Source organism: Phyllostomus hastatus, unplaced genomic scaffold, assembly GCF_019186645.2.
Source record: "Phyllostomus hastatus isolate PE091 unplaced genomic scaffold, TTU_PhHast_1.1 phas_scaffold_216, whole genome shotgun sequence".
Taxonomy (NCBI): Eukaryota; Metazoa; Chordata; class Mammalia; order Chiroptera; family Phyllostomidae; genus Phyllostomus; species Phyllostomus hastatus.
In genome coordinates this window covers 22,754,501-22,771,474 of record NW_025334018.1, presented here as the reverse complement: position 1 = coordinate 22,771,474, position 16,974 = coordinate 22,754,501, and the positions used below count along the sequence as shown (strand labels likewise).

General features: G+C 59.8%; 1 protein-coding gene across 1 annotated transcript; it reads left to right on the top strand.

Annotated features, from left to right (window-relative positions):
• The first annotated feature begins 3,897 nt into the window (after positions 1–3,897).
• Positions 3,898–10,047, top strand: RWDD3 (RWD domain containing 3). Its single transcript, XM_045816873.1, has 4 exons — positions 3,898–3,996; positions 7,392–7,915; positions 9,403–9,518; positions 9,615–10,047. Exons 1-4 carry the CDS (start codon positions 3,912–3,914, stop codon positions 9,727–9,729), a joined length of 840 nt encoding a protein of 279 aa, XP_045672829.1. The 5' UTR covers positions 3,898–3,911; the 3' UTR covers positions 9,730–10,047.
• Positions 10,048–16,974: the final 6,927 nt, after the last annotated feature.

Sequence of the window (16,974 nt, the reverse complement as noted above, 5' to 3'; positions counted from 1 at the left end):
ACACAGGCCCGGGTCCTGATGGTCCGTCCAGCAGCGTCGGCTCCTGTGACCACCACGCCAGCCGGGAGAAAGAGTGTTTCTCCGTGACCGAAAGTCCCCAGCCCCCTGACCCCCCGCCCCCCCCCCGAAACTGCCCCTGCCCTCTTCCACACAGTCTGGTCTTTCCGTTTAAGTCGCAAGGCCCCAACACATTGACTTGTCAGAAAAACGAGAGAAAAAGGAAAGAGACACTTTTAAGTGATCATGAATCACATGGTCACACAGAGAAATCTAAGTCTCCTAACTTCTTCATTTTAATCGCTGCGGCTACATTGATACATATCTCTGCTCTTCCTCCAGGCGACTTTGTCGTTTTTTTAAACGATTCACATTGACCTGAATAGTAAGCACAACGTAATACCCCGGCCACACATTCCGGCGGAAGCGTGGCAGATGGCTAACCAGGCCGGGCCAGGCCCCGAGTCGGGTCCCGTTTCAGCTTGGGGCGTCAGCACCGCGGGGACCGGCCTCCACACCCCTCGCCGACAGACCGTGTGGGGGTCAGCTGTCACAATTTAAAGTCCGGTTTTCTCTGTGCGTAGGAGAGTGAGTGGAGTGGCAGTAGTGGGCGACTATAGCTCCAACCTGAGAAGTCCCTGTAAAGGTGACGACCGTATACACTATGCGGCACCTGATTGTGACATTAGTCATTACACGTTGGTATATCACAGCCCTTGGGCTCTCCTGATGAAACCGTGGGAGCGATCTCATACTCCCTTTGCTCGTTCACCCTTGCCTTCGTCAGTGTGAGTGTGTTGCAGGTGGCACGCTGGTTGCTCCATCCCGATGTGTGCCAACACGCTCTGGGGCAACCGGCCGGCGGGAACCGGGGGAAAGGGAACACAGGCGGCCACCGCCGGAACCGCGCCCTCTCGCGGTCTGAGTTCTCTCTCCCCCGTGCAGACCGAAGACCGGGGCCTCTGGGGTGCGGGGGGCGCGGCTCTCACCTCTGGGCCCCGCACTCAGCCCCCAGAGCCGCACCGCGGCCAGCACACCACGGTCAGCACAGGAACCCTCCAGGCGAGACCTGCCGCCGGCTCCTTGGAGTTCGGGTTCACTGAGCGAGCCGGCATTCAGGGCCTCTCCTGTTCTCTGTTCTCAGAGGAGCTTCAAGGCGCTTTTACCTCCCTCGTGGTCTTTACGTGATGATCGTCCCCACGAGGCCCCGCTCAGCTCAGCATTAGGCTTCCCGGCTCTTCCCGGCAGGCCGCACGTCACCCTCCCGACACGCGTACAGCCGTGTGTTCTCGACGCTTCGCTCGGGGTGGGGGGTTGGGCCTCAGATTTCAGAACAGGGTTGAGAGTTTAATTCTACACCCTACCCCCGATCAAGCGAGTAGAAGCGTGAAAACAGCTGTCTTCTGGACCAAGCGCTTGCAACCGCAGGTGAGAGATTTAAACATGTCTCCTCCTCAGGGTCTCGGGGACGCGCCCGTTCAGAAAGGCCGTGTGTGTATGTAACACCGTTCCAGTGAACCACACAGGTGCCGGTGGGAAGTGGTGTGGCCGGGGTGGGGAAGAGACCGAGAGAGAGCCTGCTCCATGCAGAACTCACTCACATGTTTAGACACCCGTCCTACATTTAAACACGGAGGGTTTCCGGTCGCCCGTGAATACAAGAAAGTACATCATGCAAAGCTGGGCTTTCCGTGTTTGACACGTGGCTGCCACTTGCACAGCAGGAGGCTGCCCCTCTGCGGGTGGGCCGTGCAGCGGCCGCACGGGCCCGCCTCCCCACGCCGGGGCGCAGAGCCCCGGCCGGGGACTTGGGGGCCCTGGGCTCGTGCCGCCTGAAAAGACGCGTCTTTTCCTTGAACGTGCCACGTGGAGTGCGAGGAGCAGGGGAGGAAACCCGCGGGGACAGGGAGAGCGAGGACGTGGCCGCTGACGGAGAGCATGAGACGGGGGTGTGCCTGGGTCCGGTGCTCGGGCACCCCGCTGCCAGCCGGCTCCTCGGCTTCGCGGCAGCCTCGCTCTCCTGCTGCCGCTCGTCCACGCCCACCTTGTCGACCGAGTTGGGGAGATTGCAAGCAAGGCATGAACAACCTGATTTTTTACAGGCTGCATTTCATAAATCAGTCAAGTGACTAAATCTGCATTTTCCTACCATTTTAGGACTAACATTGGGCTTCAAACTCAGGCGAAAGAACCTGGTGCTGTTTTAAATAGAAAGTGCGTTCTCGTGTTCACCAAACTCTTCAGCAGCCAGTTAGGGGCCTCTCTGCTGCTGTTTTGGAAACAGCGCAGAGGAGTTGCAGTGATGCCTGCCGTTGAACAAGCGGCCCGCAGCAGAGACCACGGAGCTGAAACAGGGCTGCGTCGTCCGGGTCGCGAGCAGAGGGGCGCTCTCGCGAACTCGGGGTCCCTGACCTCCCCGGGTCCTCCGAGGGCCTTCCTCCTGCAGCCTAGCTGGCCAGACGCCCTTCTGTTCCCAGAAGCTGATGTTATCTCGCGTTTAAAATCCCTCTTTCGCCACACAGGGAGCTGACTCAGTCCCACAGCCCGCCCCGTGGGTCTGACTTCTGCGGGTCAGTGACAGGAGCCCTGGCAGCCTTCCCAGTCCCCCCTTGTCACCCAGAATGTTCTCTCTCTGTCTCTCTTCCCGTCTCTGTCTCTCTCGGGGGAGGGCGGGAGAACGAGAGGGAGAGGAACATCGGTCGGGTGCCTCTCCCACGTGCGTGCCGGACCGAGGTGTTGAACCCTGGAAACCCAGGTGGGTGCCCGATGGGGACTCCAACCTGCGCCCTTTGGGTTTTCTGGGAGATGCCCAACCCACCGAGGCCCAGCCCTTGGGGCTCAAACTGTTATTTCTGATGCAAACAAAAACTGTGCCCCCCCCCCACCCCGGACCAGGCCACCTACTTTTAGGGGGAGGGGGGCTGCAAAACTCTCAATGTGCTACTACAAAATTTTAAAAAAAGTTTGAAACAACAAAAGTTTCTGGCCAAGCCCAACAGGCTGGCGGACAGAGGTGCGGCAGAGGACTGCTGCGACCTGGCTCAGGAGGCCCAAGCCGAACCAGGTGGACGGATACTCGTCACCCTGTCACTGTCGCTCACACCCTTCACCTTTACTGCTGGGTTCAAGGACCATCATCTCACTGATGAAGCGCCGAGAGTCCCACTGTCTTGCGTGTACCGAATTTCACAAATTAAACAATATTTAAGAGCTAGCGTCTGCTGAGTTTACCCACTTGATGGTGCCCCCCCAGCCCCCAGTCAGCAGGGCTGTCCCCCGGGGAAGGCAGGGGACAAATGCGCACCTTGGCGCAAAACTGCCTGTAAGGTCCCGGCCACTGCCGTGACATCCTGAGATGCCAGGCCCGGCAGGTCCAACCTCCCCTCTGGCACTGGATAAGGGGCAGGGGCCCTGGGCAGGGGCTGCCCCAGGTCCGGCTCAGCCTCCGGGGTGGTGCGTGCCCGGCGGCCTGGGTCACGAGGAGCGCCCCGTCTGCTCAGCTGTGAGCCCGACCAGGGCCCACCGCCTGCTCTAGTCACTTCCCCACTTGCTTTTCTTCCTAACCCAGGTGGGTCCCTTCGCCCAGGGGCTGGCGCGTGTTCAAGGTCAGGGCTCAGAGTGGGGAGGCTGTGCTGTGGGGCCGCCCTCCCGCAGGACAGCCACGGGCGCGACGCTGCCCCGCGTCACCAGGCCACGGGACGTCTGGCCCCCAGGGAAGTCCCCGGAGACGCAGCCTCCCTGGGGAGCTGGGAAGCAGAAGCTCGGACTGACCTCCCGGCCCCTCCGCCCCGCCCGGCCCAGCCGGCCCTGCGCTGCGGAGACTCGGGCTCCCCCCGGTGGCCAAGCGGCGGCGGTGCGGGGGCGGGGCCGGCGGCGGAAGGGGCGGTGCGGAGCCGGGGGAGGGGGTCTCGCTGATGGCGGAGCCGGTGGAGGAGGAGCTGGGGGCGCTGGCTGCTATCTTCTGCGGGCCCGGCGAGTGGGAGGTGCTCAGCCGCTCAGGTGACCGCCCGCCACGTGCCGTGCCGGGGGACCCGCTAGGGACGAGGGAGTGACGCGCTCCGGAGGCCGGAGCCACGTGGGGGCAGGCGGGAGCGGGGGACCGTCCCCTAAGTCTGACCAGTGCCACGCCCCTGGGCGCGCTGCTGCCGGGAGCCGGGAACCTGAGACCCAGGCTCGGGCGCCCCCGTCTGGCGGGTCCGTGCCTCCCCTCCCGCCTTCCCCCGTGCCCGCCGGCTGCCCACGCGCCCACCTTGTGGCCCACGCCCGTCCTGTCCCCCACACTCGCGGAGCGCCCGGCCCTGGAGCGCGCCCCCCTGCGCTGTCCTGGCCGCCCCGGTACTGCCCCCCTGCGCTGTCCTGGCCGCCCCGTCCTCGTTCTTGAGCTCTCACCGCGAACGGGGGCCTCTCCGGACCCCCTAGCCTGAACCGGCTTCCCCAGATTGCGATACCGGCGGTCCTGTGGGCTCCACGCGTTCCGGCCTCTCTCAGGTGCTGGTGGTCTCAGGTAGCTGGAGGGCAGGGCCCGCTTTGCGGTCACAAAACTCCGGGTCCCAAGGACAGTGCCAGGCGCGCGGTAGGTGGTCAGAGAATGCCCAAGTTTTGAATTCGCACAGCGCTCAGTCTGAACCGTTTCTCGGTTATGTTTCCGAGTTGGTTGTTTCTCCTAATGCTCTTTCGAGGCCCCAGAAAGTGTCCGTTAGAGGCTCCTGGGGGCGCGTGAATTGTTGCGCGCACATTTTTATTCCCTGCGAACATAATGCAGTCTCTCCAAGGCTGTTTTCGGTGAGCCCTAAAACTCACTCTGCCCGGCCTGTGGCTTCTGTTAGGTGAAAGCCCCAACTGCAGTTTATGGAAAAGGGCAGTGGTGCCGACAACTGTGCATCTTTGCTGGGCTTTCGGCTACAGTGTGGGAATTTTTCGGCAAGGGAGTTAGTCGGCTCTTCCCTGTCCGCCGGCTCCTGTTAAAGTTGGCTTTCTGACCACAGACCGGCTGACCGTCCCAAAGGCCGCGGACAACGTGCTGGGTGTTGCGAGGAGGCCGTGGCGGACCAGACAGTCAGTTTCCTGTCTCGGGTGCAGGTGCAGGTCCCTCTCCCCGACGGCTCCTCCGGTCCCCCCGGTCCCCCCTCTACGCGGGTCCCTGGAGCTCTGCTCTGTGCCAGGTACCACTGCGACGCTGTGGCCCAGGTAGTGCTTTCGTTTCAGAGCCTCCCCTGTCCTGTATCTTTCTCTCGCGGGCGTGTGAAATCCACATGGAAGGGTCTGTCACTGCCCTTCCGATCGGGTGGCATCCCTAGGTCATTGCCTCAGTTGGTCTCACTGGTAATTACTAATACTCGGGCCGAGCCAGTCCCTTTGCAGAGGTCATCGGACCCCCGAATCCCTTTGTTGTGGCTCGGGTGGGCGCACCCTGGGAGACGCAGCTGTGGTCCCCCGAGAGAGGCCGAGGGGCTGGGGCCGGGGCCGGGCTCCGCCACTGAGCTTCAGCCAAGGACGAGGACCGGGGGCAGCAAACCCAAAAACTGAGTGTGGGGAGGGAGCTGCTCCTTCATATCCAGAAAGCTGTGGATATTTTATCTGCTGTTTAATTAAGCATGACTTTCAAGCCGTGCCTCCTAATTAATTTAATTCGATGTTCTGGCATCAATAAGTAATTGAATTATAAAGGAATGCAGTGTAACAGCTTAGGACGTTTTGTTGCTGAGAGGCTCACTGGAGAATGGAGCGGTTCTGGGACCGAGGAGGGGCCGTGTGCTGGTCGCGGCCGGGTGTCAGGGCTCGCCAGGGCTGCTTTGCCAGACCCCGGCAGACCCGCGTGGGGCTGCTGGCCGCCTCGGGCACGGGCGCTGGCCGCTGGGCTCGGAGGATGCAAGCTGGCCTCCTCCAGATAGGCGTCTCCTGCTGCCACTGGCACCAGGGGAACCTGGGGCGATGGCACCTGTGGGCCGAGGCTCCCACCCAGGGTCGACTGTGAAGGTCGTGCGACCAGAGAGGCCGAGTCACCGGGGTCAGTGTAGCTGGGCCAGTGAGCGCCCAGGACTTCTGTACATTTCGGCCTCTTTACGATGGTAGCCGTCTCTCAGGGCTCCACGTTGTGGGAGCCCCCGCTGCACCAGGCCGTCTGTGGGCAGGCCGGGCCGGGGTCTCTGCGCTTCCTGTGCAGCATGGCCGGGCCAGGGGCTGGGTGTCACGCGGTCACCTACTGGGCGCCTGACACTGGAAATGCACACACTTGGCGAGGGCTCCTTAGCTTCATTCTCCAGAGAAGGGAACAGGTGCTGAGGCCGGAGAGGCGGCCGCCAGGCTCCAGGGTGTGGGGACCCTCGCACTGAGTCGTGCTCCCGAAGAGACGGGGCGGGGAGAGCAAGCGTGAGCGCCTGGGAGAGGCGTGGGCGCAGCCCCCCGACATGCGTGTGTGCACGCACCTGTGAGACGGGTGAGACTGGCGTTGTTAGGAAGCTTCTGTCCCGGTGATGTTGCAGGGCGTGGTGGAGATTCCATGGCCAGAGTCGGCGCTCACGGTGCGTGCGGTTGCATTTCTGGAAACAAGTTCACGGAAGGGAAAGCTGTGACTCCCAATCAAACAGGCAAAACACGTGGTTGTACGAAAAATTCTGGGGTGAAAAGAAGGCAGTTTACTTGCATTGCAGACTGAGGCAGATGAGAAACGGAAGGGTAACGCACACACTGAGAGTTTTAGGGAGAAAATGAGTTTTTAAAGGAATATGCACATTTATTACCACACGGAATAGCAGCAGCAGCATGGGCTGTGCTGTTGGGCTTCTCACTGTCTTACAGAGAGAGCACTGGTTTGTGTCCTTGCAGTTTGCAGCCTGGGGGGCGGGGGGTGCGCGGAGCAGCAGCCGGATGGTGTCCTGTGAGGTCCTCAGACGTGGGGGACGTTCGTCCCCGTGCGCGTGGCTGACGCCGTGGGGCGGCGGTCCAGGGGGGACGAGGCGCGAGCAGTGGCTGCCTCTGGGAGGGAGGGGGAACTGGGGCGAGTGGGGAGGGCCGTCGGGGAGCAGCCGGGAGGCAGGTCAGCATTCCCGTGGGCCCTCTGCACCGTCCTGTGCCTCTGCGGGCTCGCGTGGGTTTATCAGGGGCTTCCAGAACCATCTTCTTTCTGGTCACCTGATGAAAACGGGGGAAGGGCCAGCTGAAGGCCCGCGGAGCCCCCCGGGCTGGTGGCCCGGTGCAGGAACCCGTGTGTAGGTCCAGGGAAGTGACCCGTGAACCGGGGCTTCCTCACTGGTGGGTGTCCCTCCAAACTCAGCTCGGTTTTCACGCGACCAGTTAGTCGACACGGGAACCAAAAGTTTCCGCTGGCTGGGGCTGGACTCCGGTGGAGCGAGCGAGTGATGTGCGGCTCACGGCTGGTTTTGGTTGTCTTCCAGAGACCGACGGCGCCGTGCTCAGGATTCTCACGGAAGCCGAGGGGCCGGCGGAGGACGCGGCCGTGCCCCTGGAGTTGGTGTTCCACCTACCGGCCGGCTACCCCTTGTGCGCGCCCGGCGTCTCCGTCGGCTCCGAGCGCCTGACCCGGGCCCAGCGCGCGGCCGTGAGGGAGCAGCTGCTGGAGCGCGCGCGGAGCCTCCCCGCGGAGCCGATGGTGCACCAGCTGGTGCTGTGGGCGCAGCAGCACCTCGGGCGCATCCTCGCCCAGACGGGCGCTGGCGCTGGCCCCGGCCCCGGCCCCGGCCCGTGTCCTTCCGCCGGGAGCGCGTGTCCTTCCGCCGAGAGCGCGACGGGGGACGAGGGGCTGTGGATGGCTCTTCTGCGCCTGGACCACATGCGAGCGAGGGCCAGATACGTGAAGGCCGTGCGGCAGTGGGCGGCCGACCTGGGGCTGACCGGGAGGCTCATGTTCCTGGGCAGGGTCATCCTGCTGCTCCTGCAGGGCCGCAGGGGCGACATCAAGGTGCCAGCATGCTCGGTGTCGCCGGTGCCTCTGACCGCTCGCGAGTCTCTCTAGCCCCTAGTGACGGCTGCAGACCTGAAAACCTTGAAGACCCGGTAGAAGGTCGTGTTTTAAAAGCCACGCCCCACTTGCTGTGGGTGAGAGGTCATAGAAACCTCTGTGGTCTAGGAGTGTGTGTTTCTGGAAGGAGGTTTGTCCCTGGGGGAGGCCCAGGAAGGGCTGTCCGTGCGGGCAGCCTGCAGAAGTGTTACTCCGTGGCGGTGAGAGGTGCGGTCTGATACGTCCGTTCACCGCCTGCCACGCTGGGAGGAGGGGCCAGCCCTCCCAGCTGCCCCGCAGTGTGAGCGTGGGGCGGTGCTGCTCCCTCCCAGGTCCGCTTGCCACCTGACCGGTCTCAGCCACCGCTTCCCGGTCATCGTCTCCCGATGTCTCGGGCTCCGGCCCTGGCGCCCCTCACCTGTCTCAGGTGGGACCAGACGAGGGAAGAGCTTGTTAAACCTTAGATCTTAAAAGAGCCACACGCCACCCACTAAACGTTATGCCTTCAGATGGGAAGGGTCAAGAATCGTGACAACTGAGTTTGTTTGAAGCAGGCTGAGCTTGCACAGGCCGCCTCTTCAAGATCCCGTGGGGCAGCCCCCGAGCTCGTTCAGGAAGGGGCTCTCCCCACGAGGCGTGGCTGGCGCCTGGCCGGGCGGACAGGGCCCACGGCAGCGGGTGCCCGCAAGGAGGAGTTCGGGCTCAGCAGGGTCCTGGCTCGGGCTCTGACCTGGGAACCGTGTACTTCAAGGTGGCTTGTAGTGTCATCTCTAAACCGTGATCCTTTCGAGTGAGGTGACCGTCTGGGAAAACGAATGCAGCGTCCTCTTCTTGCTCCCCCCCCCCGCAGGTTCCGATGTTCAGTCAGGTCAGCGCAGTGGGGCTGCTCCGCGGGCATCGCGCACCCGGCCACACCTTGGCCGAGGCGGAGAGACTGCCCTTGTCGGGGACGGCTTTCTTTTTGATCAGCCGTCCCTAAAATACCACTGCATGTGAACAGTTCTGCTACATTTTTGTAGGGTCGCAGGTGAGGGCGGAGAGGCACAGGGGCCCGTGTCCGGGCACCGTCCATTCAGAAAGGCAGGCGCTGCGCACCTGCGAGCGCCATTCCCACCAGGGAATGTGACAGTGACAGTGACGGGCCGGCGCCAGCAGCGCTCTGCGTGCGTCTGCGCACTGTGTCTGCGCACTGTGTCTGCGCACTGCGTCCTGCGCGTCTCGCACAGGTGCGCAGCAGCTTTCCGAGGCGCGGAGGGCCAGGCGAGCGGCCCCGGGGCGGAGCTGGGGGGCTGCCCGTCCAGGGTTAAGCCTGAGTCGGCAGACGGCACCACCCTTCCCTCGCACGTTCCCGGTGCGTCCCGCCACCCAAGCGGAGGCTCAGCCTGCAGGCGCGCGGCTCCTTGAAAAGTAGGCCCTGCGAGCCCTTAACGCCCTGCCCTGTCGTTTAGGAGTACCTGGTGCTGCAGAAAACCTGCCGAGTGGACGTGGACGCGAGTGGGAAGAAGTGCCGAGAGAAAATGCTCAGCGTGCTGTTCGAGAGCCAGATGCAGCCGGAACACACGAGGTATCGCTGCGCTGCGCGCAGGCGCGGGGTGGCCAGTCGGTGGTGATGCTCAGTGAGCCCCCCTGATCCGCGCGTCTGTCTCTTCTGTGCGCGCAGGTTCCCGGCGTTCGAGGTCAGGGAGTACGCGGGCGCGGACGAGCTGCGGGGGGAGTTCGAGGCCGCCGGCCTCCAGGGGCTGTTCGCCGCGGTGGTGCTCGGGCTGCTGAAGTGAAGCGGAGGACGGCGCGTCCGGAAAAACAGCACTGCCCTCGTTCGCTGCTGTTCGGGTGGACTTGGGGCTGGAAGGCTGCAGTCACTCATAAGGGGTGGTTTTGAAGTTTTCGTGAGGCCAGGTGGTAGATACCGTCCTGGTTTCAGGAACAAACGCCGATTCTGTTGGTGGAATCTCAGACAAGCCCCCGGGGGTCCTGATTTGGGCAGCGAAGGCTGCGGGTTTGGTGGGCGGAACGGTCTGCAGAGGTAAGAACAGGACGGTGGGAACCAGCCCTCGCGCGATCTCTTCTCGGGTTTGTTCCGAACTGGGCGATTTTCCGGCTCATTTGTTTGTTTATAATAAAATGATTTTTTAAAAGAGATTTGTTTCCATGATTACATTTTTCATGCCTACACTTTTAGTGTCTCATCGTGATTTTCCCTGTTTGTGTTATTAGGTCTGATGTTTTACGTTGAATGTGAAGAAAAAAAACAGATTTCCTGTAGAAATGCACAAATCTTAGATTAAACACCAGCCAGAGAAGTTCTGTGGGGTCTGCTTTTCAGTTGCTTCCTTTGGGGGCCCTGCGTGGCACCATGCTTGCTAACTCACCGTAGGACCAGAGAGGCACTGGAAGAAAGCCTTTTTGGAAAAGTGTACCTTCTGGTTTTGGACGAGGGGCCCTGCTTTCCGCAGAGCGCACGTGGCTTGCTGGATGCGGGGGATGCTAGAGAGACACTCCTTTTGGTGAACTAGGTTCAAGGGCGATCACCGTAAATTCCACTGACGACGGCCTGTGGGCGGAGACGCCGCGGAGATCCAGGCGCGCGCTGGCCCCCGCCACGGTGTCAGCGGCCACTGAGGTCTGGGAGCCGGCGGAGCCCTGAGCGCGGGGAGGCCACCGCGGGCTTCCGGATGCAGGGCTTGGCGCCGCAGAAGGGCCACGCGGATCGCCCGCCGCAGTCCGCAGTCCGGGACGCCCCATGGTGTCCCGTGCACGGGGAACGGATCGGGGAGACAGGCGGCGAAACCCGCGTCGCCGGGGCCGCGCTCCCAGGCAGTGCTCCGCGGGGGCGTGGCGGTCTGTGGGGCTGTCCCCCTCTCAGCCCTCGTCATAAAGGCGTGCCCGCCTGCTGACCAGTGTCCGGGGGTCTGCTCACGGGAGGGGGTTCAGCTTGTGTATTGTCATCCCAGGGCCTGTGTGACTGTCCCCGGAGAATGAGTGAGATCGGTGGACAGGCTGATCAGAACAGAGGCTCGAAAATGAAGGTCTCGTTGTCGCCCCGTTGTTTGATTCACTGAAGTTTTGGGGAAGGCGGCAGTGACAAAGAATAGGGTTGGGAAGGGTGGGGGGGTGGTCGCCATCCGGGCTGTAAGCGGGGCCGGAGCGGGAGACGGGGTCTCGATGTCGTCCCCGGAACTGCCCCTTGTCTGCCGGCCTCGCCTCTCTCTGCTCGGGGGTCACCACGCCGTGCATCTGTCCCCTCGGAGTTTCACCTCCACGCTGGACCCTCTGCCCCCAGGGAGCAGCTCGAATCGGGTCAAATCGAGTGCTAGAGATGACACCCTCCCCCATACTTACATTTCTGCCCGCTGGAATCGTGTTTAAAACACGATTGATTATCGCCACTTTCTCGGAGGTTGACATCTGTCCTCACAAATGTGAGCACAGACACCTCCGGAAGCACAGTTAGACCTCAGCAGGGCTCGGTTTAAATTTAGTTTGACCTCTGGGTGAAAGAAGTTTATGGTTGGATGCCAAGAGGCCGAGTCTCTTTGGTCTCTCTGTAATTCTCGTATTAGAGGAGGAGAATCTTAATAGTTTCCGTGGGTATTTTTGCCTCAAACCTGGTGCTTTCCTTCGACCTTGAGGTCCTCGGCAAAGCGAGTTGGGACTCCGCCTCAGCAGTGGCCGGCCGACCTGCCACTGCCCTGGACACGGCACCTCGAACCGCCCCCCTGGCAGTCCCGGCCGCCGGGGAGACCCTGGGAGTCTCCAGGCCGTGCACCTGCAACAGGGCAGGAGTCCTGAGCTCCTGCCGGTGGCGGAGATTTCCCCTCGCCTTTGCCTGGCGGAGGGAGGGGTATGCATTCCCAGTTTCGCTCCTTGCCTCGCGATGAACGCTCCCCGAGTGAAGACGGGCAGTGGGTGGCGCGGAGGAGCTGGTCTGTCGGCAGGCGCCGCGAGCACAGTTCTGTGGCCGAGGGCGGGGACGCGTCTGAAGTGCGCAGATTAAAGCGGGAGCGGTTTCCTCCTGTCGTGAGGCAGGGGCAACACGTCTAAAGACGGCAGAACCGCCAACGGCGTGCAAAAACGATCAAGAAGTGAAGAGAGTGGAGGAACGGACTCTTGATGACTGATTGGTTTGCCATTTCAGCTCAAATAAAGCCTCAGTGTGCTTCCCGGCATTCCCCTCCGAGCAATCTAGAGCGTATGTTTTGATTTCTTCGGTCGCTTTGGGTCACCCCAGGTCATGTTGCGGCGCTCCATCCGCCCCCCCCCGTGTGCGTCGGGGCTCCCCAGGGAGGCGGCCCACAGCACGCCGTGCGCAGGGTCTGCCGGAAGCGGTGCCTGCTGGAGGCCCGGGGGGCCGGGCATGCGAGTCCCTCGCAGGAGATGGCAGCGATGGGAAGGTTTCACCTAAAACGTTGTGTGGTGTGCTGGCATGTGATGCTGTCACGTTACGGAATTACCTGCTTACGAGTTTATAATAAAGGGCGCTATGTGTGCCGGACCCCGTATTTGTTTATCGTAAGGAGCTGGCTTCAGTGACGGTGGGGGCTGGCAGATAAATCCCAGGCTCTCGGAGGCCCAGGAGGCTGAAGGGGGGGTGGGGAGGGCGGAGGTGGCGGCAGCTGGGGTCTGCAGGCCGTCCGCGGGCCGAATGCCTGTTCTCAGGGAGGTCAGCCTCTGGCTCTCTCCATGCCTTCACCTGACTGGGCGAGGCCCACCCTCTCAGGGAGGGCAATCTGCTTCCCTTGAAGGTGGCTGCTTTATTAATTTATTTTCCACATTTAAAAAAAATTGTTGTTTGAGTACGGTCGTCTCCGTTTCCCCCACACCACGCCTGCACCCCAGCCGTCCCCACGAAGTCGGCTGGTTTAGACGTGGACGCCCTCCAGACCACGTGCTGGGGCCGACTGGTGAGGTCAGCCCTCAGGCCTCGCGAGAGGCGTCGCCCTGCGGGGTCACTGTTGGAGGGCCGGTGTAAAAACACCTGGTGAACCAGAAATTACCTTACACGTGGAAGACTTTGTCATATGCCATGTTAAGACTTTAAAGAAATATTTTAAAAAAAATCAAAAACTGTTTTTTTTTTCCTCTTCTTCCTGGCAACAACAATGCCGATTCGATTCAACCTTTGGGGGACAAAGTGTGCAGATTTAGCAAAAAGGCTTGTCTTATTTTCCTTGGCAAAACTATAAAAACCACCTTCAATCTCAGCCTTCATTGTGGGGTCCTGGGCCCTTTCTGAGCTGAACAAGTTTTAAACAATCGAGTCATTTCTGGAGCGTGTTTCTCTGGGTGCCTGTCATGGATGTCACTGTGTCTGTGCATGCTCATGCGCTAAGACAACGGTGGAGTCTCCTCGTGACATTTTCCTGAGCAGAGCCATTTTCACGTTCAAAGTAGAATTTTAAGTAAAGTAATCTGCATTTCTTTCATTTCAAACCTTGCTTTGAAACATTTCTGACTCAAATTAATTTTGGGGAGAATGGGAATATGATTTAGTATTGTCACCACACTGTCCGTTCTCACTCGCTTGCTGCGTGCTGATTACGCGTTCTGGCCTTGAAAAGGACACTACGTTGTTTATCTTCTTTCTCCGAACTCCAGAAGACTATTTGAAAAGAGTATCTTTTTTATCTTCCGTGCTCAGCCCGAGTTTATACCCCGAACATTCTGACCGAGGACCCCGGCCGGTCGGGAGGGGTAATCTCAGAACTGGCTGCAGCGGGTTATCGCTGGTGAGTGTAAATTATGTGTCGATATAGACGCAAAATATGAAGATGCGGCCCAGGCGGGGTGGCGGGGATGACGGGAGCCCCACACGCTACCCGCACGTGGCAGGGTCTCCGCCACTGTTTGCCGAGTGAATGCCGTGGATGTACTTCCTCGGCGGGCCCGACGGACCGTGGGGTTACAGCGGAGGGCGGGTCTGCGGGCCGATGTGCTGCTGCCCACGCGACTGGCACACACTTGGGCTGCACGGTGTGTGTGTTTTCTTTTTTTTTTTTAAGATTTTATTTATTTATTTTTAGAGAGAGGGGAAGGGAGCAAGAAGGAGAGGGAAAGAAACATCAGTGTTTGGTTGCCTCTTGAGCGCCCCCTGCTGGGGACCTGACCTGTGACGCAGGCATGCACCGTGACTAGGAATCAAACCGGTGACCCTTTGGATCATAGATCAGCACTCAACCCACTGAGCCACACCAGCCAGGGCTCAAGTTTTTAAAAACATGTTTACCGATTTGAGGGAGAGAGAAGCATTGACTGGCTGTCTCTTGTATGTGCCCCGCCTGGAGATCAGACCCGGACTTCTGCTGCACGGGACACCATGCCCACCAGCTGAGCTGCCCAGCCGGGGTGACACTGCGTCTCAAGGCCTCGTCTCTCTCATGGGAACACTGCTTCTCGCTCGGAAGAAGTCACTACACTCTCTAAAACACGATGATGTCATTGTTATAGTTTTATTTACAGCGTGTCAGATACTCTCAAGAGCATACATTATCTAAAAATACATAAATATTCAGAAGAAAACTCAGGTATTCTGTGCTGTCCACACTGAGTTTAAGGAACTTTTAAATCAGTTTTTAAAAACTTATTTAAGAAAAATAACCCAGGAAATTACGTCTAAGCATTAGAGTATTCTTTTTTTAAAAAGATTTTTAAAAATTTATTTTTAGAGAGGGAAGGGAGGGAGAAAGAGAGAGAGAAACATCAATGTGCGGTTGCTGGGGGCCATGGCCTGCACCCCAGGCATGTGCCCTGACTGGGAATCGAACCTGCGACACTTTGGTTCACAGCCCGCACTCAATCCACTGAGCTATGCCAGCCAGGGCTAGCATTAGAGTATTTTGATATTTATTTAGAAACTTGAGAATTCTGGTGACTCATTCAGTTGTTGGTACACTGTTCCAGATTGTTCAATTGAAACGTTATTACCGTTTTTCTTGTCACAGGTCTTGATGACTGGGGCCATATAAATGGGAAGGATTCTGCTTGTAAAAATTAGATTTGGAGTCACGTAATTTAAACTTATACCACTAGGTCCAGGGTTTCTGTTCTTATTGGATTTTCTTTCATCGTTAAAAACATTACTGTACAAGTAGGTTAAATTTTCTAGAGAAAGACTGTGCTTTCTCTTCATATTTTGTAAACTTAATATTCCTAAGCTCAGCATTATCTGGTTAAACATACAGTTTATAGTTGTACGCAGACTGAATAAATATAAATATTCTTATAGCATCTAGTTGTTGATGTTTTTGGCTCTGCGGATGTGTCGGCTTTTATATCAATATTAGTTAGTGTTTTCTAAATTTCATGGTATTTTCCTCCGGCAAAGAACTGTCTCTTTTCTGAGAAGAAAAAAAAACCTTGCTTATAAAATGAGGCCATTTTGCATATTAATTAGGAGGTCTTGGAACTCTAAGAATAAAAATCCGTTAATGCTTTGGGTATGGGACAATTATGCATTCAAGGACTTTAATTTTATGCTAATAATGCAACAAGCTTTACATTTTTCTCGGTGCTGTTTGCATTTCCCGAGGATAATTTAACGCAGACAGTCCACCCCCCCGCCCCCCCCGCCCCCCCCGCCCCGCACGGAGCGTGTCGACGGCTTCCCGACACGTGGATCGTACCGGAGCGCTCGTCGTAAATCTCTATTACCCACGGTCGGTAATTTAATTGAAAAAACCCACTGCAGGCAGAAACGCAACACTTCGGGTTTTACGCTAAAAGCAATATTTCTCTTTTAAAAATTGCTTCCCCTGTTTAATTTCGTAGTTCATGGAAGTGGAGGCGGTCTCTTCCTGCGGCTAACTGTGAACACGCGGACGGATCGTTGTCTCGGACCGAAATAACGACTCCTGAATGGGAGAGGTTGATCTCCGCGGTCCTGGGCCCGGCCCCACCACGCTGACCCCGGGGAGAGAGACACCGACCCTCCCCGCCCAGGAAGGCGCCCACGTGCACGGGTGCACGGACGGACGTCCCGCTGGGCCCCTCGGGGTGACACGGGCGCTGGGCAGGGCTGCGTGGCGCGGCCCACGCTCGTTTCAGCTCGGCCTGCGCCCTTGACCCCTCCGGGGCATCTGGGCGGGGCTGTGCGGTCGGCCTGGGGTCAGACTCCGGGGCGGGGCGGGGCCTGCTCGGAGCCCGCGCTGGACTCGGTCGCCGGCCGCGGAGATGGCGTCCCGGCGGAGCTGCTGCGGAGCCGGGGCCGCGGGAGCCGGGGCCAGGCAGAACCGAAGAGCGCGGCGCTCCCACGCGCGGGGGTCTTGGCGTGAGCCAGTGACCCCCAGTCCCGTGGTGTGGAAGGGTCGCGTGCAGTCGGCGCCCGCCGGGGTGTTCTCTAGGCCCGGGAGACGGCCGTGGGGGCGGGGCTGAGTGCAGTGGGCGGGTCCTCTGCTCCCTCCCGCCCCGCCCCTGGATGCTCCGCCTTCGGTGGGCGTGGCCCGCGCGGCGGGGGCGTGGCTGGCGGTCGCGGGAACCTGCCCGCGACAGGGCCTGGCTCTGTCTGGGAGCCTGGTTCTCCATGGGTCCCCTTCGGGGTTCTAGGGACAGCGTTGGAGGGGAACAGTCCAGACCCCCGCTTACTGCAGCACGTGGCCGCGTACAAAGGGCTCTAATCTGCGTGGTGGGCACAGCCGCCCGCGATAGGAAGGCACGGGCCGAGGGAGTGGGTCGCCGGCTTCGTGCACGTGGCAGCCAGTGGCGGCGAACCCGCCTCCGCGGTCAGTCTGTGCGGCTCCAGCGCTGGGTGGCGGCTCCGTTTCCCCTGTGGGTGGGGGGGGGGGGCTCGTAGTGTAGCTTTGAGGAGTGGAGTCCGGTCACACCAGGGCTCCTTCTACCTGCTTGACATCACAGACTCCTGCAGGAGACCGCAGGGAATTCACGACGTTTCTCGGTCCAATTATTATTACTTTGTTTTTAATTCTCACTCGAGGGTATGTTTAGAGGAAGAGAGAAAGAGAAACATCGATGTGAGAGAGCAACGCCGGTCGGTTGCCTCCTGTATGGGCCCAGACTGGGGACTGAAC

Coding starts and splice junctions, on each gene's coding strand:
- RWDD3 (XM_045816873.1), top strand. CDS start 3,912: ATGGCGGAGCCGGTGGAGGAGGAGCTGGGGGCGCTGGCTGCTATCTTC. Junction 7,916..9,402: donor GCCGCAGGGGCGACATCAAG/GTGCCAGCATGC, acceptor CCTGTCGTTTAG/GAGTACCTGGTGCTGCAGAA. Junction 9,519..9,614: donor ATGCAGCCGGAACACACGAG/GTATCGCTGCGC, acceptor CTGTGCGCGCAG/GTTCCCGGCGTTCGAGGTCA.